The sequence below is a fragment of the Apostichopus japonicus genome, chromosome 9 (assembly GCF_037975245.1).
Source record: "Apostichopus japonicus isolate 1M-3 chromosome 9, ASM3797524v1, whole genome shotgun sequence".
Taxonomy (NCBI): Eukaryota; Metazoa; Echinodermata; class Holothuroidea; order Aspidochirotida; family Stichopodidae; genus Apostichopus; species Apostichopus japonicus.
This window is the reverse complement of record NC_092569.1, coordinates 27,827,163-27,854,920: the sequence shown is the minus strand read 5'-3', so window position 1 is coordinate 27,854,920 and position 27,758 is coordinate 27,827,163. Positions and strand designations below refer to the sequence as shown.

The window sequence follows — 27,758 nt, the reverse complement described above, 5'->3', positions numbered from 1 at the left end:
TATAGTAGCTTATACGTACCAGCAAGGTAAATATAAGTCATTACCTTGTAAATGATTTTGTAAAGTTAAAGCAGTTAAGGTACTTTGAAATCATAATAGATGTCATGATGTTTATATTTAAATTGCGTATTGAATGGGTAGTCCCTCATCATGATCATTTAAAGTGAATTGTATCATTTGAACAATTTACTGCATGCGTGATATTGTAACAAATAATAAACTAATATGTGGAAAACCAACCGATACATATAACTAGTAAAAGTAACTACTGGTGTCACCTATAACACATGTTACCGTGTTACGAACACAAAGAAAAACGGTAACATGTGTCACAGGTGGCACCCGTAGTTACTGTACTAGCTATGTGTTTGAAGTTAAGTAGGTACGGTACCGTTTGATTCCAGTTCACAAATCTCTTTAAATAACGTCAATTCGTCATGCCGAGAACAAAGAAAGGTCATGTTCCGGTATACCCATAGGCCTACCTATAGCATAAAACGACTAGATATGACTTCATTTTAGAATCGCGTATTAAAGAACTCGCATCCAGTGGTTGGCACAGGAACTACTCGTATGTCCCACAACCGTGTATCAATCAGTTATTACTACTTTGGGCTCAAAACAAATGTTACAGGACATGAACAGTACTCTACTGTGCGAGCCATGATCATCGGTTGGAAAAACAATATTATTGTTTTTGTTTTAACCAAACTATTGTTTATTTTGAACTTCCTAGTATATACAAACAAAACCACATCGTAAAACATAATAACTCGATTCACTGGTAGGCCAGTCTAACTTACTATTTCTGTGATTCGTCTAATATTCAAAAGGTGCTGTTTGATATTGATATGTCACGAGTCCAAGCGATTTGATGTTAAAGCATTTTAATACGCTGTGAACGTCCTTTGCATACATAATGTCCCATATCAGTAGAAAGGTTTAAACGACGAACAAACACAGTTTTTAGTGCTTATCATTAACCTTCCATATTTGACTTATTATTTATTTAACTCGTAAACATATTTGGCAAACTCAAGACAATGAGATTAAAGTCATATAATTCAGAAATGATTCAAAATACAGATAAGTTGTCACATATTGTGTGAGATGTACACAACCATTTTTATCCTTTCCTTGTGCTTGCATTGCGAGTTTTTCCATTCTAACTAAGAATTCGAGATAAAAGAGCTTCTAAGTCAAATATAATGCACATGTTTATCCTGTAATAATAATGCTACTTACATAATATAACAGATGTCGATATGGGACACACTAGATTGCATAACATAGATTGTGACCAGCTGTTAAATTACATGGTTTTAATGGACATCCGTACGTATGAAGGTCTTTCCTTTGGTAACGATTTCACGTTCATTACTTCTTTAACTGTCTCAGAAGGTCAGCAAGTCTCTCCTTTATTTCGTGCAAATTACTCTTTTTCATTTTGGATCGATGGCAGAACTTCGAAGAAAATATATTTTCGTCTTTGCTGTGTTGCTGCTTTTAAACTTAAATGGTTTTCGGGTAAGTCTCTAAAACATAACTTAAATCAAACTCATTTCTTCAAAGTAAACTTTCACTTGTATATTTTCTTTCACTAATTGACAATGTGTCAGTATTTCATTCACTTCAGCTTCAAAAAGGACCTGTACCTTTTTTCTACATATAAAATAAAACAACTGTCTAACTGCGCTGACTTGTTACCCACGATTGTTTGTAGAGAATATTACGATTGGTGAGCTATCGGCTCAATTCAACTGTAACTTTTTTGAAACTTGCGTTATCGGGCAATTTCTCTCTATATTACTTATTGCATTTAATATCTTGTCATTATATATTCTCTAACACTCCCCTTTTTCGTACGGTCCATTCTGTCCCATTTTGTTGATACATAATTTGGAACTGCATCATTGAGTTTTGATAATAAAACAAACACGTAAAAAGAAAATCTACAACATAATGTTTACTAAGCAGAACATCTACCTTGTACATGTCATTTGCAGAAGCTAAACTATTTACAATCAACACAAATCTGTTTGGAGGAGAACTTTAAAGCACCTGAAATACAAAATACATATACATACTGAAATGTCTAAATATTATAACTTAAATATATCCAAAATTCACACAATTATGTTTCAAATACAACATGTTTCGCGTCCATCTTGAGTGCACAGCCTTATCGTTTTTTTGCAACGAGAGCATATGGGTTTCGAAACCCTACATATGATAAAGTATCTATTTACCTATTATAATAACTGTATGATTAACTTGTGAACTAATCATTTGCTCATCAAGAAAATATAGCATGAAGTTTAAAATGCGAATGTATAAAGCAACTTACAATTTCAAAACACAACGAAGTTAATTCTTCACGTTGACAATTTGTTCCATCAATTCATAAAACTATTCATATTTTCCGAATACAACATTTATCTCTCCGTCAAATGAATGCCCAACTAGTAGGATCAAGTGAATAAAGTTCAGCTTTTAATTTTTCAAAACAACAAATTTGCATACGGAAATGCTAATTGAACTTTTAAATACGTTTAATATCCAAATTGCTATATTTAAAACGTTACACTGATGTTGTCAATCTGCGGGATGTAATGTTCGTAATAATTCCTAATACACAGACGCATAATTTGTCAACATAAATGTTCATGTTTTTTTCGTGTATATAGAAATGGTAGCTTTACGCAATAGAGCTGAAATGTTTTTTCTTTCCTTTTCAAGACTTATTAAAAAACTCTCAGTATTGTAACAATTTCTGTTTGCAATTTTTAACAATCAATTGTAAACTACAAAAACAGCAATAGTCAATTCAACATTAGAGTATTCCAAGCAGTTTCAAATTGGCTTTCGCAAAAGTGTTAACATGTTTGTTATGACAATATATACCTGACAACAACTTGGACATTTACTCGCCGGGCATGTATCTGTAGAACATAACACAATAAACGCATTAATGTAAAACACTTTTCAATACAGGCACGTACGTGCGAATATCTATTGATCAGTTTATCATCCAAATACAAGAGTAAGCAGAATTTAGCTTAAAAAGATCAACGATTATTTGCAAAACTTCCCAAAAACACCTTATATTTGATAGAGGTAATTTGGCAACCGATATTTGAAAGCTAAATAACACCATTTTATACTAGCATAATACTGAAAAATCGTCTCCAATAGTTTTATGTACAAAAAGTTTATCTTAATAATAATGTATTTTGTCTTGAAGCTTTATTTTAATGACCAAGCAATGTCAATCTTTTTGTTCCTTCTTAAAATGTATCAACCCCTAAATTCCAATCGTTCCCCTTACGATTTTGCCGGTTAAGGTAACACTGTTTGTTCTCCAATGTGTCGTTTCCCCTCTGGCGGTCATATCAGCGTATTACACATGCATCTGTTAAAAATATATTTGATTCTTCATGTGCGTTTATCATAGGGATGATTTTTCACGCATGTCAATGTAATAATCATCAAATAAATATAAATATTCAAATATTCATCATATTTGTTATAAGTTTGCACGAAACGCTGCTATAAAAATGAAAATAAATATAAAGTACGACAATTAAAGACTAAATGTTATGAAAAGCGATAGGAAATAGAGAATAAAGTATAATAAAAAAAATGTGAAAAGTTCTTAGTTTTGAAGATTTTCCTGAAGCATCAGAAAGAGAGTCTAACTGACAATAAAAAAAAATAATGCTAAAATGTTTTTTGTTTAAAGTTGTACCAAACCAATGTCAAGAAAAAGGAGAGCAGTACCAAAAACTTGATTATTAACATTACTCAATCATCCCAGACAAAAACATAAATAAATGTATATATCTTCTCACTGTGCGTTTCCGTTGTAAAGTTCATGTTTTTGTTTTTCAAAAGAACAAAACTGTAGAAATGTTATCATGTATGATTTAGAGCTTTCTTGCCCCGTTGTCGACAAGACAGGCTTGTAGTTATCATTTTCTCGTTCTTCCTTGCAAAGTCTGTAATTAAAAATATTGAAAATGTTTCCGTACAACATTTGATCACGTGGACGAGAACGGCTATTATTCAAAATCGTGTTGTTTTTAGTGAGTCTAGATAAGGTTTATTGTCAAAAAATTTCAAATTGGATGTAATTTCACAGAACCTCTATAAATTGGTTGACAAGAAACCTAAACGTTCTTGTAACGCGAGCATATGGGCTCGAAACCGTACATTAAATTAAGTATCCATTAACCTATGCTAAGAAAAATAACTTTATGATTAACTTGTGAACTAATCATTTGTTTATCAAAGAACCAATCGCATGAAGTTTTAAATGAAAATGTACAGAACAAGTAACAATATCATAAAACAACTTGCGAAGTTATTTCTTCACGATGACAATTTGTTCTGTCAATTCATAAAAGTATTCATATTTTCCGAATACAAAATTTATCTCTCCGTCAAAATGACTGCCCAACTAGAATGATAAAATAGATCAAGTTGGGCTTTTGATTTTTTAAAAGAACAAATATGCATACGGAGATGATAAATAAACTTTTGAATCAGTTTGATATCCAATTTGCTAGATTTACAACTTTATACTGATATGATTAATCTGTTGGATTCAATAATGGAGAAAAAAAAAACAAAATTTCTATACAAAGACGTTAGTATGTCAACATAATGTATTGATAAGTTATTCTTGTACATATATAGGACAGCTTAAGCAATGTGGCTGAACAGTTTTTTTTTCTTCAAAACGAGCTAAGAAAACTTTAGTATTGTAACAGTTTATGTGTGCAACATTTAAAAATCAATTTTAAACTACAAAAACAGTAACAGATCAATTTAACATGAGAGCATTCCAAGCACTTTCAAATTCTCGCTCACAAAAGTGTTAACATGTTAAATATTATACTTTATATCTGACAACAACTTGGAAATTTGCTCGCTGGGCAGGTATCTGTAAAACATAACACAGTAAACGCATTAATGTAACGCACTCTTCAATACAGCCCCGTAGGCATTCGTACGAATATATATTGATCAGTTCATCATGCAAATACACAAGAGGAAACAGAATGTATCTTAAAATGATCAACAAGTATTTGCCAAACTACCCCAAAACACCTTATATTTGATACAGGTAATTTGGCAACCGATATTTGTAAGCCAAGTAACCCCGTCTCCAACATTTTTATGTACAAATTTTAATAATTTTGTATTTTGTCTTGAAATTTTCTTTTCATGACCAAGCAATATCAATCTTAATGTTCCTTCTTAGAATGTATTAACCCCTAAATTTCAATCATTCCCCTTACTATTTTTGCGGGTTAAGGTAACACTGTTTGTTCTCTAATGTTTTGCTTTCCCTCTGGCGGTCATTGCATCGTATTACACATGCACCTGTTAATAATATGTTCGATTCGGTCATGTGCGTTTATCATATGGATGATTTTGACGCATGTCAATGTAATATTCATCAACTAACTTTAGATATTCTAATATCCAACATATTTGTAAGAAGTTGCACGAAACACCGCATTAAAAATAAAAATAAAGTACGAAAATTATAACCTTAATGTTATGAAAAATGATAAGATATTAAGAATAAAGTATAATAAAAAAGTCAATGTGAAACGTTGTTAGTTTTGAAATTTTGCATATGCACCAGGAAGATCGTATACTAACCCACAATAATGAAAAAAGATTCATGCTAAGATTTTTTTTTATTGTACCAAACCAATGTCAAGAAAAAGGAGAATAGTAAAACAGACTTGTTTATTAACATTACTCAATCATCCCAGACAAAACAATAAATAAATGCGTATGCCTTCTCGCTGTGCGTTTCCGTTGTAAAGTTCCTGATTCTGTTTTTTTTTTTAAAAGAACAAAACTGTAGAAATGTTATAATTTAGGATTCAGAACTTTTTTGCCACGTTGTCGACAAGACAGGGTTGTATCCATCATTTCCTCGTTTCTTCCTTGCATGATATTATGTGTTATCCTTGACTTAGGATACTTCAGAGAATTACGCCAACCATAGGTAAGAAAAAATATCCATGCACGTTCTGTTATGAACAAGGATGTGTTTTCATGGGAGCTGGGTTCACGGGGATGTTCTGGGGCGTTCAAGAATGGTTTCATATCTTAAATAGATACAGTAAACGTAAAGTTGCCGAAAGAGTATCCGCTTTTGATGTGCACAAAGGGTAATCAAAAAAAGTTTTCGTTATGGATACGCTAACTTGTATTTTGCTATACATGAGGTTTTTTGAATGAGCGTGAATCGTCATTATTAGCATTTTTCGTAAAAAGTTTGCAATCGTTCCATCACATGTGCTTTAAAGATTTTCATCCTTATTGTTAGTTTAGCTTATTAAGTTTAGATTAATTGAAACAAATAACTAGGAGGGAACTAAAGTTCCCATCAAGTATTAGGCTTTGCCCAAATATTTTTTACTCCGAACTTAAACTTGTTTTTTTTTTAATTTCTAAAAATATAATGTATGATTTTAACCATGTTTTTGTAGGTTACAGATAACTCTGCATAATGTGGGCACATTAAAAGCCTTAATTATTGCAAACGTTTTGAGTACAATATTTCTAGAAATATCGACATATTTTCTATGATAAAGCAAAAAGTTGCTGTCGCAAAAGTTTGTTGGAGTTAACAACAAATGTCGTACTTACATGTTATACAGTTGTAACTTTCAGGCGAACGAATGTTCAGTAGCTGGGGCGTAAAACGTAAACGTGTTTTGTGATATTGAAGACAAAAAAGTGTTGTTGATGCTTGTCTAAGTCAATCAAGTAGCTTGTACGTACCACTAGGAGATCAAAGTTTACGGATCATGAATTTCCTTCATTTCTTTTCAAGAAGGACAGAATAAAGTGTCTCATTGTAAAAATATAATACAGTTTGATGAATATTTTAACTAGAATACGTTTGCACATAGTTCAAGATTTCTGCAATAATTTAATTTGATTTTATTTAAATTTCCAAACAGAAAATGGTAAACTTTGAATTACATCGTTTCAGCATAATATATACCCTTTCATTAGAAGTAGTAGGTTACGGAAGCGTATGAGGGACACGAACACATTTCAAAACGTCATACATCCTAAAATCACCGTTTTTAAGAGATGTTCTTAGTATGCGAAAGGGTAAAAATGTAAAAATTACCGCTTTTGGTCAATATTATGCAACTTGGGAGCGTGCTAAACAACTTTGGCGGTTATCAAGGGTTTTTTATATTGATAAAAGCTTAACTATATCAATTATTTTTGTTTATAATTCACAACACACCTACATTGAACAACATTCATTACTGCCAAAAAAATATTATGCGGGAAAATGTACAATCGGATACGCTGATGTTTGTACTCTTAATTTTCTTTCAAAAGTATATTGTAAGTTTTCTTTTCGCTTTCTCAGATAATATGTCATTCACATTTCGATTAGTATACTGCACAGGGAATTATTACCCTCATCTGCTTATCGTTGTTATGATCCTTTAATTAAGTTAGTGTATGGTGACTTATGTTTGTTTTATGTATAGTAATAAGAATAAGAAGACATATGATCATATTTTCAAACAATTAAAGTTATTCAATAAAACCTACTTTTAATATTAGCTATGCCTATCATCAGTTAAATCAATGTTAAATAAATATTAAGATTGCGAAATATTCTAGTACTGCTTAGAATTTAGATTGTGAAATTTTCTTTCCGTTCTTATTACCTTTTTCTATAATAATTTACAAGTTGGAAATTGTTCATTTATTTGAATCAAAAGCGAAATCAGATTTTATTTTAATGAGCTATAAAATTCTGTTCTGTATATTTAAACTTAAAATGATAGGATCTGTTAAAGTGAAGGTGTAATAGATTGGCGTTGGTCCTGTATTTTGTGATACATTGCTCTTCTTACAACCTTCTTAACTCGATATTGTTTCTATATAATGTATTTTAATTAATCGTACATTCCCTACAATTTTTTGTTACCTCAGATATCGTCAAGCACAAGAGTCAACGATTCAAGTAAGTTTTCGTTCTGTAAGGGTAACGGTTAATATAAACTACCGAGAACTAACCAATTAACAGAAATTTGTTATCTAAATAATAGTTCGGAAAAAGTTTAATTTAGAAAGGAACCATCTAGATGTATATACTTCATATGTGGTACTTTCTCCTATTTCAATTTGTAAGATAAATAATGACTTACAATTCTCAATAATTTCCTTGTGCTGTGTATTGAAGTAGTTTTAGCGCTGATTGGGGTAAATTGTAGATACTCAGCGATAATAAAACTGAAAGAAATACAAGTCATTAGTCAATGTTTATTTCAAGCAATTGAGAAGTTCCGATTATATGTATATATACTTGTTAGTCATTTGTGCAAAGTTAGTTGGCCTGACCCTTCGATCCTAGCAGGATCTTCTTCAGAGGCTAAATGGCAAGTAATAGTAACAGAAGGGATAAAACACACACTTTGTTTATATCTTGTATACTGCAGACTCGTTCAATAATTGAGCACTTTCAAATCTCAGGTCGGTGCTGATGAACGTTAGATTGTTATAAGGTGAAAATAGGTCCAAAGCATACCCTCATGGTGAGGAAAGCTATTACTAATCATGCTTGCTTCTGTGACCATGGTGATCACGGTAGTTCTTTGCGTTAGATTTTTATTTCAAAAAGATATACTTGCTTATATTAGCCTCCATGAATATTAGCCGAAAATGATTGAATACATTTTCTTTTGGTAGTTTACCACGTCATGTTAACTGTGTAGTTTAAACAAATCTATTGCAATGTAGCATATATATTATATTTGTCTTGAAATCAAAAGTTTACATATGGGAATCTATCTGCAACAGCTTTACGATTTGTTCTCATCTTGTTCTTTACATTATCTTGGTGCTAGATTTGCAGTATTTTCTATTCCAAACTCCGGAGTATCCAAGGGATTGTCATGAAGTACTTAACCAATGCTCTTCTACCAACGCCAAATCCGGTGTATACCTGATTAAACCTGACCAGTACCCGGAACCATTTCAGACATACTGTGATCATAACACTACATCTGGAGGTTGGACAGTAAGTAATATATTTCAAGATGTGAACACTTACAATCTCAGACGTTACTCTACAAGACACACTTTGTAGAACACATTGGCATTTTCAGTCCATTTTAAATGTACAGTGTGTCGGATGATATACCTTGTTCGATGTATGAATATTTGAAGCCTAATATCGGAAACAAAACTCCCAGAGTAATTACATTGAATTTTAATACGATTAGACAACTTATTGTATGTGCACACCCATGGTAGTGATCTTGATATGTATAAAGATAAGATATAACGCAACATCACAGATGTGTTCTATCTTACTCGTATTTCTTGATGTGAGCCGCAACTTTTGGCTATAAGGTTTAGTTCATAAGATAATACAATTTATCCGTTAGTTGTCTACGTATCTTTTGAATTCTTCAGGTCATACAACGACGTGTTGATGGATCCATCGGCTTTAATCGAACCTGGGACGAATACAAAAACGGAATTGGTTTCTTAGGCAGTGAATTTCTGATTGGTAATGAAAAGTTATCTCACTTGATAAACCAAAAGAGGTACCAGCTGCGCATCGAGCTAGAGAATTATGCAGGCCAGTCATATAACTTGACATACGACAACTTTTGCATCGCCGATGAATGGGGGAATTATTCTATAACAAGTCTTGGTGTTGTCGAAGGAATAACAGGTTAGACTTTTATTAAATTATTTTTTCCATATCTTTGTACTCAAAACGGAAATTGAAGAATGCTTAAAAAAGGTTTCAATGGAGGAAATAACTATCATACACAACTATATTTATTGATTCCCATAGTCGAATACTTGATAATGTAATATTATTTTGTATGTGTGACATAAATGAGTATCAGTTGAATGAGCCTTAACAATACAAAATCCGGCTTAGATTTGATCCTATTTTAACAATCAGTAAATGTTCCGAGCGCCCATAGCATTACAATGGTAACACGATTCGCTAATAAATTAATGTCATAACAGTGAGTTAACACTTCAAGCTAAGATTAACTTGTGGTGGTTTCAATTTTCCCAGATTTACCCATTACCTGGTGCTCATCCAACAAGGATAATTATGACAATACATGTGAAAGGACTTGTGAGAATCCAAATGATTGTGTCATACCGAATCCAGCGGATCCAGAGAGATGTCTTTGTCCAGAAAACCACATGATTCTTGGAAATAGCTGCATACCTCAAGAACAATGTGGCTGTTACGTTCAAGGGGGAAGGCCTCGTATTAGCAGTAAGTTTATTTGATGCCGTTCACAAGTCTACAATTTTACATGAAAAGTACACTACAACATAAAATCTTGGATTTGAATTGATTGACCTTACTTTTTATTTTATCTGATATTAATTATCATGATTATTGATGATATTGATTTTCACTTCCATTTCGGTTTTACATGTTCTTGCAAAAGTCTTCTAATTGAGACCTAGCAAAATACAAGGCATCCAAAGCAATTACATCCAGAATGATGAACTTTACCTAACATAGTTAAAACGCACACGACCATTTAATAGTAGAAATTCAGTTGTACTCAGAGAGCAATACCAAGCGTTGAACCGAATGAACATTGATTTTACTTTCACTAGAAAATGTCGTTTAACATTTATCTTTTCCAGGAAGGTGAATCATACATTAATTCTGATTGTTCCTTACGGATAACTTGCAACAGTAACGTACTTACAAGTGAGAGTTACAGTTGTAGCGCAGACGCAACCTGCGAGGAGCGGAATGATGTCCGTAGATGTTACTGTAACGAATGGTTCGAAGGCGATGGTCTTACATGTACCCGCAGTGGACCGATAGACTGTTCTGATCTTTACGCAGCAAACAGAAGAAATAACGGGAAATATACTATTTATCCCGCTGAAAGCTCTGGTTTTGAAGTTTATTGTGAAATGTCTAGTGGTGGTTGGACAGTAAGTTTTAACTATTAAAAAAACAGAACTTTACCATGTTAAATGTGTATTTTCTCATATAACAGGACTTCTTAGACTAACATTTAAATTATTTCATTAAATTGATCCATTTTCCTATCACTTTAATCCAATCGGATATTGACCTTCACCAATCAATTTATCTAAATTATTGTAGTACAAATGAAATATTTCATATATTACTCACATCCAATCGATAAACTCTTTGATTCTCATTCTAGATTTTACAACGACGTACAGGTAGCTCCGTCAACTTTTATCGAAACTGGAATGAGTACAAAAACGGTTTTGGAATTCCCACAGGAGACCACTGGATTGGCAACGACAAAATATACAGTTTGACAAAGCAACCAAACATAAACTACCAACTTATAGTAGAAAAGACAAACACGGAAGGATCAACATACCACAGCCGTTATTCGTCTTTCAGAATCAGTAACGAGGGAGACAAATACCGACTGTCATTGAGTGATTACAATGGAAATGCTGGTATGTATTGTGCTAACTGTCAATAATACGCAGACTTGTAGGTATTGCGTAATCTCACTCTAGCATAACTGCGTGTAGTCTTAATCACATTACATGGTTTGTACTCGTACATATACTCAGGTCATGTTATATAGATAGTGTAGGTACTAATGTAGACCTCGTGCTTACAGTCTCATACTCATTGTTTATTGTACACTTGCTTAACATTTTAGCACGTGTTCGTATAATTATATATCGTAACATCATAATATATCTTATCAACTAAATTCCTATATAGTTTTGCGTCTAATTTCTCGCTTCAGCATTCAGACTTTTTCAATCTTAGAAAAGAAAAGGCTTAATAACTAATCTGGAAACCTTAGAAATTTCATTAAATATGACTTAACCGTTTTCAAAAGAGAAACAAATTAACTTTCATTAGACCATTGAATATTCGTTTATGGAATTATTAAGAGGCCTATCATATTAAAATTATAATAGAACATATCAAATAATTCGGAAGTTTTTGTAAGAGATCAGTTGAGAAAATCGTACGTGTTACATTTCCAAATAGCATTACCCGCCTTATTTCTTATATGTATGAATGTATAATCAGAATATAGTTAAATAATTTTTTGTCATTATCAAATGGATGTTAACACGTCAGATGAAAGATAAGAACGTTTCACAAAAGATGGTAGTGACAAAGATGAGAAGATCCAACACTTTACATATTTTCCCTCTTATTTGGAAATCTAGTAATTGAACAATCAAAACTATGCTTTTTATTTAGCAGAACTTGAGTTATTAGCTGTTAACATTTCTACTCATCTCACATGTCCCTTTAAAACGCTTTATTATATAATATTCGTCGCAAAAGTGAAAGAGTATCATAAAGTTAACTATTTATCCCAAATATGTATTAGTTAATAATGAACGATGTATGAACTAAGGTTCCCAGACAAATTGTCAACATTGGAACCTCTCCAGAAAAACTGGAAAAATTGACACCTATCTTCAATTAGTAAACTGCGAAAAGAAAGCTCAAGAGCTTCTATATGAACCTAAAATAATAGTCAAGCCCAAACATGAACTAACACAACAACAAACGCACTAACAACCGAAAATTACAGAAAACTAACCCATGGTAGTTTAATAACGTCCAGTATGCAAATAAGAAGACTTGACAAAATTTAACTTCATTAAGTATTTGCTTATTTCTATCCAGGTAATAACGCAATGGGAGCAAATTCAGGGCATCGATTTAGTACGCACGATCAAGACAATGATGGATCGAGTACCTTCGACTGCGCAGAAAAACATCGAGGTGGCTGGTGGTATCCAGATGATAGTAATACGGGCTCTACCAGCAACTGCTACTCATTCAGTAACCGCATAGCTACAGGTGGATACGAGTACTCTGACTGTGGCTGCTACGAATACTGTACTTATTATTGTTATTACTATTACTATTATTGTTATGATGATCGTCGTATACATAAATGCACAGATTGCTATGGCTGTAGCGGTAGTGACAATTATAGATGCTGCAAAAACAAAAACCCGGCATATGAGACAACTTTCTATTCATGTGGCTATTCCAATTTCAACGGTGACTACTCGCACAACGATTACCGCGGTATCTTCTGGAAGAATCTTCACGGCTCTGATTGCGGAATAACGACAACAACAATGAAAATTCGTTCTGTTCAATGATCAAAATAGTTAGTCAGGGTCTTCAGAATAAAAGGATAGGAAACTTTTGTCGATATACTAACATATGTTAACTATGAAAGTACATATCAAAGTTTGACAAAGTCTGTGTACTTCCAAGACATGAATATGTTTTAAGGGACAATACCAAATGATGGTGAACTATACTTATGATAATTGCAGTAAACTTGGAATGTATTTGTTAAAATGCCATCTTTAATAATGGCACCGAAAATGATATCAAATAAAATACGATGAAAGTATATGAAAACATAGCACCAGTATGCTGGTTAGTAATTTGTTTTCTTCAAAGTTGCCATTATGTTGTATAGAAGCAAATGGCAACATAGGCACAACATCATATACGTTTCGATATGCTTTCTGAGCTACTGAGTTAGTATGTCTTATATTCAGTTATGCCAGTGGACTCCTGAGTAAAACCCACTGTTGTATTCAGAAAAACACAACCAACCGAAACCATCCTTACAGTTCCCTCCTTATTCTCGAATCACCTTCCTTACACTGGCTCCATTAGGTCATTTATCAGCGTTCGATAACTAAATCAGCGTTTACATTCACACGAAGTTGATCATATAAGCATGGTTCCTGGCGACTCCTTTAATGAGTTATTTTTTAAGGTTTAAACTCAACCAGTCTCACTAACTTTGTCATTAGTCTACTTAACCTTCTTGTTCCCTCACTCATCTTTATGTAAGAATATGATGTAGCTTTTACTCATTTTGTCATCTGCTTGATTGTCCCAAATGTAGAATCCTTCCTTCTCCGAATTACTAGTTAAGTGCGATAAACACCTGATCATCCCCACCAATCACCTTCCAGTTCAGCATATATTTAAAACTTAACTACTGTGTTAAAAATATAACCAATATGAGAGATATTCCGCAATAAAACCCATTGAGACTTACAAATTTAAAGGAGAGTGCCGTTTTCAAGAATTTCACAGAAATGGGAGGGCGGAGGTGGGGGACACGGTATGACAGTGGCCTTTGTATTCCAACTCCACTACCTTATATTAAACAACATACAGTGGAGTCTTTAAATTACTCAAAGAACTGGCGTTTATATATAAAACACATTTTCGTCACCGAATTTCTGGTATCGTTTGAAACATTGTAATTTCTCTGAACTCCATGTTTCGATTCATGTATAAATTCAAGCAATTTCTAAGTAGGAAGTATAGGAGTAAACCTTGAGTCTTAGTTAATAGAGAAAAGATATTTTTTAGAAAACATCAACTAAAGAAAGGCTAAAAGAGTGGAAAAATTATAGCAAAGTCTCTAATACCCGCATATTTCATTGACAGCATCCCATCCGCTCTTTCCTACAATCAGAGCATCTAAAATGTGACTAGAATATTTTCTAATATATCATAACTTTGTGTTAACTTAAGGATTCCAAATACTACAACGAAAAGATAATACAATATGAAAAACCGACTGTGGTTTATCCCTTAATATATGGAACCAACATTAATTCACGCTGAACAAATGTTAACAATTAAGAGCAAGATAAACGGACTCGACGTATTATCCTGTCAATGCCAACAAGACTGTTAACAATAACATTGGTTTGAGATGACCCATAAACATGCTTAATGTTTTTTATTGTAGTATTTCTACTTAAAACGGCAGAGAAATTTCTGAAAGATTCACATTTAGGCGGGTCGTATCTTCACCCTCAAACAACAAGATGTTATATGTTACCATTTAAGTAGACTTATGAGTATACTTTTGGGCACTTTACCGGACCAGTTTCCATAATCCTTAACCTTCACGTATCAGCCTACGAGAGCAAATTGATAACAACCTAAAAATGTTCCGACAAAGTATTCTTATTGAATAAATTGTGAAATTTATATTGACGGATATTGCTAAAAATTGCTGGAAAAATATTTCTTTCAATATTCGCTTATCAATTCTATCAATAAATATTTCAGAAAACTATGTAAAGATTCTCGCGTGATGCGTGTAGTCTTCAAATCGAATTGAGGGGGCTCTTCCAATTATGACGACAGCCACTCAATTTGTAACCATATAGTAATCGTACTTCAAAAAGTCGGAGAATGTTCCGACAAATTTACTTTTACACTGGTCGTAGTACGGAACGCCATACGTGTAAATGTCCAAAACAATATAAGCATCTCCAAATAGGAGTATGTCCAAGTTTATATAGGTATGTCGAAACTAATATAAGTATGTCCAAAAATAAAATGAGCATGTCCAAAATAATATTAGAGTGTCGAAAAATTAGATGAACATGTCGAATGTAACTGCTAATATCATATTTGTAGAGAACATGTTGACGTTTGAATTCACGCCATTTGGTGCAAAATGTCCCAAACATAATATAAGCATGTCACAAATAAAAGGAGTATGTCCAAATTTATATCAACATGTCAAAACTAATATAAATATGTCCATAAATAATTTAAGCATGCCAAAATAATATAAGAGTGTCGAAAAATTATACGAGAATGTCCAAAATAATAAGAGTGTCGAAAAACTATTACAAAAATATCAAGCGTAAATGCTAACTTCAACTTTGTAATGCACATTTAGGTGTTTGAAGTTGTTAAGGTATTTTGAATAGTATTTGTATATATATATTGACCTAAGGAGTTTTCGCCAAAAATAATTACTTCATAGGCTACTCTGTAAAATGAAAAAAATAACATGACCAAAAGGGGGAATTTCTGGAAGACCGCGAGAACGTTTATAACATGCCGACAAATTTAAAAGGTTGAATAAGTGATTACGTTAATATTTTTTTGAATGTTGTTTAAATATTTATAGAAATACGTTGAATAAACTATTATCAATTATAAGCACGGAGTGATGGCTATGACATGTGTACCGTCCGGAAGCAAATAGAGGGGGCTCTTCAAGTTAAACACGGAACGTACTCGTGTAGCCAAAATGTTACATGGATTGTGTACACACACTTCTCTTTTAATTTCATCTCATGTTTTTCTTTCGTTTTGTAAGTATAATTGTTGAATTGAAGTTTTAGTCAATATCAAATACGTTCCTTTTAAATCTTATATTCTGTTTAAGGGGTTAATTTCTTCCATAATTAAGTGTAACGGTGTATTGGGGGGGGGGTGGGTTTAAATCGGATTTTTATAAAACAGCCTTGTGCCATATAGCTCCTTTAGCATGCAATAACACAGATAATCACTAAGGTCAATTACAAGACGCCTCAGTTTCATTGTATTAAAGAATCTGATGACACTTTGTCGATACGTCAATATATATTTGTGATGTCATCAGATCAAACAGTACAAAGGCAACCATGATACTTCATTTCATTTTGTTTTCCAGCAAAAGTGGTATTGAAAGTTTTCCAAGAATTCTCCCTCGTTTACATAAAGTTAAAGGAAAATTATTTGGTTCCGAACATTCAGTCCCGTAATACGCGGGACTCGCCATCATCAATTTAACACTTAAGTAAGAAGCATCCGGAGATATAGTACACATTAACATTGAATATCCTGAAAGCCGGAACAGCTATTGAAATATTAATATCACTCAAATTCTTCTTTTTGCGTGGACTATTACGATACACACCATATGTATGTATGTATGTGTGTATGTATGTATATTAGATCCTCCTGTAAGCAGGAACTCGCGAAGAAGCCTCATAGGCTTATCAAAGCCGCAAGCTGACCGAAGTCAGTCTCTCATATTTAACGTCCATAATTATGAATTGTTAATTGTCAACAACTCTGTAACTGGACGACATACATTAATCTGGGAGTGACTCGAACCGGGGACCCTATGATTGAAAGGCACCGGCGTTAACCACTGAGCTAACACTCCAAGTGGTATAATTACACTCCAAACGATATGGAACGATTGATAAAGAAGAAATCAATAGGCGCTACTGTAGCTTGCTAAGTGGATTCTTAAAGTGTTTTATGTCATCAATCAATAGCAAAATATTTATGCCCACTGATAACAGCTATCAACTAACAACTGCATTCTAAGTTTGGTTACAGTCTTATTTAAGGTTGTTGAGTTATTGCAAATTAAAAATTTGGCACCTCCCAAAAAATTGGGTCGCGATTATATTTTGAGCCTAAAAGGTTGCAAAATATTTGACTCAAAGTAGCTCAAAATATAGTTTCCCAAAAAAATTGGACCCTCCAAAATGTGGGCCCAAGTGGTCCTACAAGTATTTGGGCCCAAACAATGTGCCTCAACATGCTTTTGATGTGGAAATAAAATTTGGGCCACCCGGCCCAAAAACGGGCCCGGATTTTGTTGGGCCAAGGTGGCCTTAATGTACGAGCTATTAACCAACAACTGTATTCTAGGTTTGGCTACAATTCGACTTACTGTTGCGGAGTTATTGCAATGTAAAGAAAAGGTGGGCCTAAATGGTCCCAAAAATATTGGGGCCCACAAACTAGGGCCAAAAGAATGTGTCCCAAAATGCATTTTATGTGGAAATGTAAATCTGGGCCTACATGGGCTAGTTATTAACCAACAACAATATCCAAAGTTTATCTAAAGTCAGAATCACGGTTTCGGAGTTATAGTAATGTAAAGATTTTTACGTTTGATCCAATTACCTCATTAATATTCATAAGGTCAGTGCCAAGAAAGATGGAGGACAACTTCTTACTATAATACATCTACATAGAAAGTATGACAAATATCCATGACTCCGTTTGGAGATATCGCGGACCCACGCAAGTGTCACAGACGCGCGCGCACACACCAGCACACCCGCAAAAACATGGCTGAGTATCCTTTGCTACCAGCAAGTAATCAACCAGAGCAGCAACGCTGAGAAATTTGTTTTGAATGACAATATTTTTGAGCGGTTTATCCATTTGTTTGTGCAAAAAATTAAGACAAAGCAGACACATCGGGTTTCATTTCCTTCCTCCCATCTCCTGTTTTGCTTGGAAACACTGTCACGAACATATTGTATGCAATATGTCGTTGTACTAATTACTAGGGATCAACTTTGCCTCATTGCAAAAACCAACAGTATAGCACTTCGTAGTTTCCATTCATGCAATATTAGAACGCAAACGTAAACAAAAGTATTCCTCCTGCTAAGTCTGCTAAAATGTTGTGGATATCACGTTTAAATTGCGCTGTCCCAAAATTGCGCCTATACAATCATAGAACGACCTTCAACTTGTTTACAATCGACGTACCGCAGAGAAAAGGAATCGGCTCCAACAATTTAGGTCATTCTCACATATTCCACACACAACCGTGAAAAGTTCAAATTGCAAATCTGCCAAGTAGTCCATGTACAGAGTATGCCATTAAACTAGATAGGAAACCTGCATATAAACTAAGATATTTGAAATGATCTAGTCTCACACGGGTGGAATTATTTCCCAAAATTACGGTAAAATTAAGTCGGAAGACATTTTGCTACTCACATGAAACGCATGCTGCTCATGAATAGTTGTAAAACAAATTCCTGATCACTGAATATGATCTGTGGCCAACATTACATACAGAAGGCCCGGTTTTGGGTCCACAGATGACGACACAAACATTTCTTCCGAACAACTTTGGTTCACCATTATTCAAACATTATTTCCCCAGCATTTCAGCAGATTTGGACGACATTTTTTAGGAGGAGGAGGAGTATTTTTTCACGTTTTCGGAAAAGGATCTCTTGTGAACTCAAATGACCTAACAAATATGATTGCATATAAAGAAGCTGAAGTTGCACAAACCTCTGGCAAACTGTCAGTCAAATCCAAAGAAAAATGACGAGATGGCAGTCATTCAAAAAGGTGGAAAAAAGTGACAGAATTTCGGCAGCATGGGCGATCGCTATAGCTCATCTGAAAGAATTCAGCTGATCTAGAATGTTTGTTTTTTAAAAACTTTAACGTTTGGTTTGCTGCCGTGGGAACTAATTAAGTCTCACGTCTACCTTTCTCATAGCCACTCGTCTCTCTTCTACATTCTTGACTTGTTTTAAAGCCCCTTGAGCCTTTCTTGCCACAAATTAAAATAATATTTTAATTTAAAGAGAGGTTTTTAATCTGATATCAACGTACTTTTTTTATTGTCAAAACAAGCTCCTTAGATTCAATATCTTATATAAATGAATATTATTTATATTATTATTTACAAGTCAGTATGGATGTAATTGTTACAGATAATAAAATTCAGTCAAAGCTCAGCAAAATAGCAGACATGTTTATTCAATCAGATTTGAGGGTACTCGATTCCGCAAACAGGGTGTAACGTAGGCATCATAAAACAAGGAAGTATTGTTCATATAGCAAACCGCTTCTAAACTTCGAATCTTCCAAACTGTGTCAATTAGATATTTGTACATACATATTGATAGTGTAGAATATATCATACAGTACATTTCACGGTATATAAGATGCACTATACTAGCTTATGCATGTTATATATATATATATATATATATATATATATATATATATATATGTGTTGCATGTTATATAATGCTGTGCATGTATGGATGTTGTATGCTGGTATGCATGTTGTATATTGCTGATTAGTAGTATCACTTCCTGTCCTTCGATACTTCTTTAATTTTGCCTCCCAACCGAAAGCGTAGTAACTGAACTAAAAAATAACTCATAAAGGGTTCTTAAAAATATGGATAATAGCAGCTTAACCAGCACAAGTAAATCAGCATTCCTACTCTTTTCATCGGTTTGGTAGAATTGACGTCACAACTACCCACAGTTACAAAACCATTGATCATTAACCACACTGAACGCAATAAAATTAAAACGTAGCATCGTAATTGATACTCGTTTTAAAAACCAAATACATTGACAGGTATTGAATTGCAATATCATTGATGTCCTTGGAACTAGAGACACGATAGTCCATGAGTATACAATAGGTTTTATGCTTCACTGATGGGAACAAGGACAATTCAACATTATTCAAATGAAGCTTACTGTACTTTATATTGAATGAAAGTTTAAGATGCAAATAGCTACAAATAATATTAAATTAGATTGCGCATGACCACTCTAATTAACACAGAGGCCAATGTACATCATTTCCTCGTATGAGCTGTACCTATAATCCACACCATATTTCAAATAAAATGATGGCATTAATGGACATCCATACCACTACTAAGGTCATTTCAGTAAGGAGTTGATCACCCCTAAAGAGACACTCTGTGCTATTTGCCATCTTGCACTTCATCGAATATGCTTTCGGGTGTCATCTATACAAACCCGAAATCATGGAGAAGCTTTTCAAAGTTTGTTTGACTGTTTTGACGATTTGCAACTCGTTTGGAACAGAAAGGGTAAGTCTTTCTATTATTTAATATTTTTAATATTTTACCACTGAATATCTACTGACTGTTTCGAAAATAACATAAGTTGTGTTGCTGAGCTAACTCTGTTAATATTAAATGATGTGACTAACTGAAGTAAGAACTTCTTCAAATAAACAGGAAAACATCGATAAAAATACCTGATGAATTTCAGTAAGAAAGGCCTTCAATTTAAAATACTTAGAATTGTTAACCTTGCGAAAGAACAACAGTGTTTTGACATATAACAAAACGTCTTTAATTGAACCACACATACTGGAAAAAAAAACTAAATTAGATCAATTGGTTTTTCTATGCCTAAATAAAGTATTCTCTCATATTTGCTCACATGTAAAATACTAAGAAGAAAAGCTCATTCATATGTACATCTTAAACGAATTTTGTTACACACCAACTAAAGTCAATCAAGTTGCGTGATATGGCCAGGAAAAAGTAATCTCTTTTCAAACTATGAGTATATCGCTCTCCACATATCCTTTACAGCACATCAGTGCACAAGGTTACCCTCTAATAGCCAAGCCCACCCCTCTGAGGTACATATCAACACGTTACAAAACTCCTTCATTTCATCAATTATTGAACTTAATTAACAAGTAGATTAATCAAGTTTATAAATTCATGTTCCATAATTTTGTCTACAAGTACAGTAACTAACACTTTGAAATTCAATCATTTCAGCGATAACTAAAAGCTAAACTATAAAATCCAGTTATTTCTAGATTCATAAGTGAAAATGTATCTTCTTGTTAAATATCCAGACATGGGATTCCCTATCGATACAGAGCTATAGTCGCTACTTTTTGTATGGTTATGTGTTTCTAATGTTTTTTGTTAATAATACAACGAATAACTTGATTCCCATCTGTTTAAAGGCAACTTCCTTTGTCAGCTCTGTTATTTTGATATGATTTCCAAGCAGGCTCGTTAGTGCTTGTATTCGTCGAAGTTATCATTATGAATCCATCAAAGCAACATCTGCGTTGACTACTCTAACAACAAAATATTTCTATGTCATAATCCAATCACAAAGATGCTTAAATTTACTTCAAATACAAATAGTCAACAGTTGGGTAACTACTGTAAACAAAACTATAATGATAAGGTATATCCTTTTAATAAGATATATACTTCAAAGGGTGGTAGGTCCGATTCAATTTCATCAAATTTGAAACAATGCTCAGTTTTAAACTTGATAATATTTCTGTAAACTATCATCCAAATGCGAAATTTGCAGCTTTAAATATTCTCAGGGAACACCTAAATGTTTACTCCCTTCACATGCTCATCGATATCACTTTAAAATATATCGTTATCTATGTAGCAATGTTTTAAAACAGTCTGCAACAAGGCATTAAGATATTTTGAAATGCATTTTGAAAAAAACGTAAACATAAAGATCACTAATTTGGACATGTACATTTTCAAGGAAACAAGGTTGAATAACATTAATTTAAATTAAAAGCTAACTAGTAATTATAATAACGATACTCGGCTTAGTTAACTTGATAACAACAATTGTTTTCACCGCAATTTTTATAGATCATGGATATAAGAGCGGAGGAAATGTAAGACATTTTCATTTATTTTATTTTAAATGATAAAGTTGTAAAGAACGTCTCCTATCGCATGCCTTTCTAAGTGACAGTTCAATAAGATTGATTTCATAAGTAGAGATCACAGTTATTTCCTCAATGAAAATGTCAAAACGAGAAGTAGTATCATTTGACCAGAGGTAACTCCTCTATACTCAGACTTAATGTCCTATTACGATACCAAGATAAGGGGAAACTTGAAAGAAAGAAAATGAGATTTTAGTAGTGAATGGAGTTAGTTGAGATATTTTGATATATCGTTACCTAAAAATAAAAAGTACAAAAAATGTGCACATCCCAAAATATGCTCATATTACTATCAAGTAATTAATGCAAGAAACAACAAAATAAATTTATGTTTAACTCACTTTCATGAACATTGCACTTTTTGAAATTTCTGTTTTAATTCTCGTGAGTTAGAATGAAACACCTATAAAGTATTGTTTGTCGAATGTGTGAGACTTGTTTAACTGTTTAAAAATAATACTGTTGTTTTACGAACATGATCTTTGAATTGTATAAACTAGAAGATTTAAAAGATTGAAAGTCGCTTTCCAATGCCATAGACGTTACTTATACGTATAAGTAGTTTCATAAGATCTTATAAATTGCCATTTTGGTAATATCTGAATTACCTCTTCGAGTCATTCGAATAATGTAAAATAATCATTAGTTTTGTAATTGTGACCGATGTGAAGTCTGAGGGAAAATAATAGTTATTTTCATAAAATAATACTCAAAATAAAATCGTAGTAAGATGTTTCTTTAGTCTTTGAGTCCAGACAACTAGTCACACAAAGAATTTTTCCAAAATACTTAAATGCCTCATCAAATAAATCAATTTCACTGAAGAATTGAATGTTCTCACGCATTAAATCAGTTTGTTACATTGTAGTTTTTAATATAAGCTATATTCTGGAAGAAAAGCAAAAGGCAAATCCTCTATTTTATCCTATCATTAATAAATATATAAAAATAAAGGTCATATAACTAGCCGAATAACTTAGTGCAGATGCAGAGAACATTTCTAACACTTTAAAAATAACCTGATGCTCATTCTGGTTGCCTGCCTTTAAATAATTATGCTTTTCAATTTTCATTACAACGGTACGTTGATTAGGAATACCTTAATACATGTTTTATTGTTTTGTCTTTAGTTTTTTTTGTCTTTTTTTACTTTAAATTCGGATAAATCTATAGAAGCAAAAAAAAAAAAAAAAAAAAAAACACAGGGTATAAATAAAAACATTTTCAACAAAACGTATATTAAATTTTTATTGAAAATCTTACTTTTGACATGATCCAATTCATCAACATTTTAATGACAATCCAATGTGATGATTTTGTCTATATCTGGATTATTACAGGTTAGGTCATTGTGTAAAGAAATTAAATATTTTATGTATATATATATATATATATATATATATATATATATATATATATATATATATATATATATATATATATTTATATATATATATATATATATAGATATATACATATAAATATATATATATATATAGAAATACAATTGTGAAAAAAAGTATTAGGTGATGCGTAAAATCTGGAAATACTTCAAAGAAAGACAGTTTTTCTCTAATTTATTTGTAAATTATCTAATCACAAATACCGTAATTTACATTGATTTTCACATAAGATACTCCATAAAGTCGTGACGATCACGTAAAGTTCCTTGTATTTGACAAACTAGGTAACGTTTAATAGTCTCAATTTGAATACCGGAATTAAATATAAAACCTTCGTGAAGATATTCTCATGAATGGCCAGATTTCCTATAATGGGTCCACTGAAAATGTACTCTAACTATAGCATGTATGTGGTGGGAGTAGTCACCGATCCCCACCCACACTCTCCCTATTCACTGTTCTCCATCCCTCCCTCCCTCCCTCCCTCCCACCGACTTGCACCTTCCTTTCATGATACCATGTGGCTGGTCGGTGTAGTACAAAACTTAACGTTTCGTTTGTCGTTTTAAAGTAACAGATAACATAATTCAGTATAGAAAAGGAAACTCTCCCTATATTTAAGAAAACCCATACATGATAAACTTTTACAAATTAAACAATATCAGATCTATTACACTGTATTTAAATGTCTCTTTTCTAACACGTTGCAAAAAGTAGAAAGCATTGTCATAACTCTACTCCATGTATAGTTATAATTCGCTCGAAAAACTTTCGGTTTACTGATATGTTTAAAGATATCTAATTAAATTCCTTCATTTGATATTTTGTGGCTATCGTTCGAACGAGTAATGTATACAAGAAAAACAAGACTTGTGTCACTCAACTTACTGTGACAATAAACTACAATGGTTTATACAAATAGAACAGTAACGTCTCATACAGTGTAAGTCATTGCTTCTTTAAAGCATTATCGACGATACAAAACTTTGGCTACATCCCAAAACAATCGCCTTTGACCGCGTTAATATCTTTGTAGAAATGATACCATGTTGTGTATTTTACTCTGTTGGCAACAGCAAATTACATAGTGTAATTATTTCGATTCCATTGATTTTGTTTTTATGATTTAAGGTAAAGTGGTTTGATATCCTTGTATCAAAGGATTGTATTCTTCTGTAAACCGTAGAACGTTTTAAGGCTATATTGACAAGATAACCAGTGTGCAGACAAAAATCAAGAATTTGATAAAGACGAATAAGTCAGGGAATTCTTAACATTTCAGGGAAGAACTAAAGCGTGTTGTCTTGTTTATACAGAGAGTTGGAAATTCTATACAATATGTTTTTCCTTGACAGATAACATCGTAATGTCATGAAACGTGAACTGCCATATACTCGTCTGTTCTAACATGTCAGTATTCAGAATTTACCAAACAAGATAACCTATGTAATTTTTTAAGGTGCTACCGACCATTCTTACTGTAACAAATTTAAAGCCGACTACGTGTACAATTGTTACTACTTATGGTACTATAGAATTAAAATCATTGAATGACTTGTCTGAAAGAAAGAAAACATTCTAAATTTCTTTTGAAAGTTCGCCCTTTCCTTTTGCACTTTTTCTGGTGAAATTCTATATTTCTTGCAATTTTCATCATTGTCATGTTATAGAAGATAAAGTTGTACTGTTAAATGTTCTATTTTCTCTCTATATCACGTAGATTTGTAGAATTAGCGTTCAACAAGGATATCTTAAATTCTCTATTTCATAACAAACTGGTGTATTGTATTATAGGTTTGCTTTTAATGCTGTGATTTTTTTTAGAAAATGACAAAACCATTAAGACAAAAATTCTCTTCAACTTATTGGTGGCTGTGTTTTTACTACGTCACACCTTATAGCTTAAAATTAAATATTGATCCTTACAACCCAGTCATTTAATAATTACGTTTCAGGTTTCTAATTAGCAAGATATAAAAGTCTATGGCTAAGAACTTACCTTACAAGTAAATGGAACCTTTCACTTAGAGTTCATTTTGTTCATGTTTGCCTTTGTTCTTTCACGTTAGCTTACATATCATGTGCCAGAGTAGCTGTAAAACCGGGACAATTTCAATAATCTAAATCTTCCTGGAAGAAAGTTGTAATATAAAGTTCAACTCTCTAAGTGTTTATTGATATTTGCAATATCGGCGGCATATCAGTATCGGTAAAATTTAGCCTCATTGACGAAAACGGCAAACTAATATTGAACTTTTTCTTCCACAAAAGGCCAGTTTCGATTAATAGCAAGTGGCCAATATGCCGATCAGCTAGTCAAACAAGCATGACGCAAGTTCTGAAAAATATTGACAGATCTAAACAGACCAGTCATGGATACTTACCGTTAAAAACTCAGCAGTCTTTTTCGCGCCTTAAAGGAAATTTCACCAGTCTGGCTGCTGTATTATACAATTGCATATTCAGAATAGTAACTTAACTTATGTGAATATATGTATATAACTACAATGGTAGCCTATCAGTCCTCCGCTGAGAATAAATGTTATAAAACGTCGAAAACCCCTCATCTAAATCATTCCAAAAATTGTGTACATTGCAATAGCTGCAAAGAGTATCATGGATGCCGTTTGTTAAAACATCAATGACTGATGAAAAGATTGTATTTTGAGAATCAAGTTTGCGTATCACATTTTTTTGCCGATTGGTTTACGAAATATTTCAAACACGAAGCACTTGCTAATTTTGGCTAGACTTAGTTGTTAGTATAGCCGGCTAATGGAAGGAAATAAGAGTCTACGGAAATTAGACAATATGTAAAAGTAAGCTGGCCTGACGTTTAGATCCTAGCAGGATCTTCTTCAAAGGCTAAATGACAAGTAACAGTAACAGAAAGGACGAAAACACACAAGAAATTAGACAATCAAAGAACATGTTTTCGTTTTCGTTCTGATAAACGCATGAACTTACCTTACAAGTAAAATTACACCTTTCAAATCTCAGAGTTTCATTGTGCACGGTAAGTATCAAGACACGGTAATCTTAGTCAAATAAGAATAGCTGGGACGATGTAAATGATCCCTACGTGTTATTAAGGACTGATAAACACAAATGCGTTACAACATATGTCTGAAATGTCTTATGTCAAAATATAACTTGAACAAAGAACATCTGTCTGCTTTAAGCAACAAAGCTGTTAAAGGAAGCAGCCGGCTATTGCCTTTGTTCTTTACATGAACTTACGTATCATGTACCAGGGTAGCTGCAACACCGGAAAAATGCCATTAATCTAATGTTTCCTGGAAGAAAATTTGTACTCTATAAGTGATCATTGACCTGTAAATCAGATATAGAATATAGACAAAAGAAAAACATCAGTAAAAGTGGTGATCCGGAGAATTTACAAGAGTTTAAATCGACTTAACTTGTTTAAACTAACATATTATGGACCAGTTTGCAAAATGTTCTTTGTTTCACTCGAACTGTTTTTATAAGACATTAGCTTTAGATTTAATCTGATCCTGCTTAGTGTTGACTGCATCAACATGTTTGTCTTGTAATGTATTCATTAAAAGTATTTTATTACACAGGGAATCGTCGGTGTCGACAGAATATCTTCAGGTAGGTGTAGTTGTTATGTTATATGATTGACCTTATGATAAGAAGTAACCTCAGTAGGCTGTATCACTTATGTATTATAAATGTTAACACCTCAGTTGACCAACTTGAATGGCTTGAAATGTTGGTTCTGTTGCGTTCCGAGGGGTCCTTAGCACGGCCAGGAATACTGCCAGAAGATCTGTATGGAGAACTCAATGTTAGCCTGTGTATCAGTTAACTACCGCAGGGCAGCAACTAGAGACCAGGCCAGGTTACAAACACACAACAAAAATGACCCTGCGCACAAGACTTTAGAGTGTGTGAGTGCCAGTTTTTTAGAAAAGAACAATTTTATGGGCGTTCATTTGACCGTCTCACTCTGGTGCATATACCACGCAATATAACAGTACAACATGGGGAGTACAATCCCTTTAACTATTTAATTAACAACAATAACATTATGCCCCCAAACATGTGCAGACATGTCGTAGACATTTAACTTAATGATAATGTTGGTTTACTAAATCCATAACTCTCTTAATTAGTCTATAAAACACAGCAATTAACATTTAACCCCCTAAAATTACTCCTAATAGATTATGAA

At 33.0% G+C, this 27,758-nt stretch overlaps 2 protein-coding genes across 3 annotated transcripts in view; one reads left to right on the top strand and one right to left on the bottom strand.

Moving 5' to 3' along the window:
* LOC139974071 (retinol dehydrogenase 8-like) overlaps positions 1 to 27,758 on the bottom strand; it is a 145,057-nt gene that overhangs the window by 110,650 nt on the left and 6,649 nt on the right. The gene's annotated exons all lie outside the window — the stretch shown is intronic.
* LOC139974269 (fibrinogen-like protein A) lies at positions 1,396 to 13,473 on the top strand. 2 transcript variants are annotated; one of them, XM_071981282.1, is made up of 8 exons: positions 1,396 to 1,527; positions 7,996 to 8,026; positions 8,910 to 9,082; positions 9,481 to 9,745; positions 10,106 to 10,315; positions 10,699 to 10,998; positions 11,238 to 11,505; positions 12,713 to 13,473. In XM_071981282.1, exons 1-6 carry the CDS (start codon positions 1,456 to 1,458, stop codon positions 10,704 to 10,706), a joined length of 759 nt encoding a protein of 252 aa, XP_071837383.1. In that variant the 5' UTR covers positions 1,396 to 1,455; the 3' UTR covers positions 10,707 to 10,998; positions 11,238 to 11,505; positions 12,713 to 13,473. The 2 variants fall into 2 exon arrangements, with proteins under 2 accessions (XP_071837383.1, XP_071837382.1); XM_071981281.1 differs by lacking the exons at positions 1,396 to 1,527; positions 7,996 to 8,026; positions 8,910 to 9,082; positions 9,481 to 9,745; positions 10,106 to 10,315 and having other exon boundaries at positions 10,705 to 10,998.

Excerpts from the sequence above, each read along its gene's own strand:
- LOC139974269 (XM_071981281.1), top strand. The coding sequence starts at position 10,978 with ATGTCTAGTGGTGGTTGGACA. Across the intron at positions 10,999-11,237 it reads TGTCTAGTGGTGGTTGGACA|ATTTTACAACGACGTACAGG; the intron begins GTAAGTTTTAAC and ends TTCTCATTCTAG. Across the intron at positions 11,506-12,712 it reads TGATTACAATGGAAATGCTG|GTAATAACGCAATGGGAGCA; the intron begins GTATGTATTGTG and ends ATTTCTATCCAG.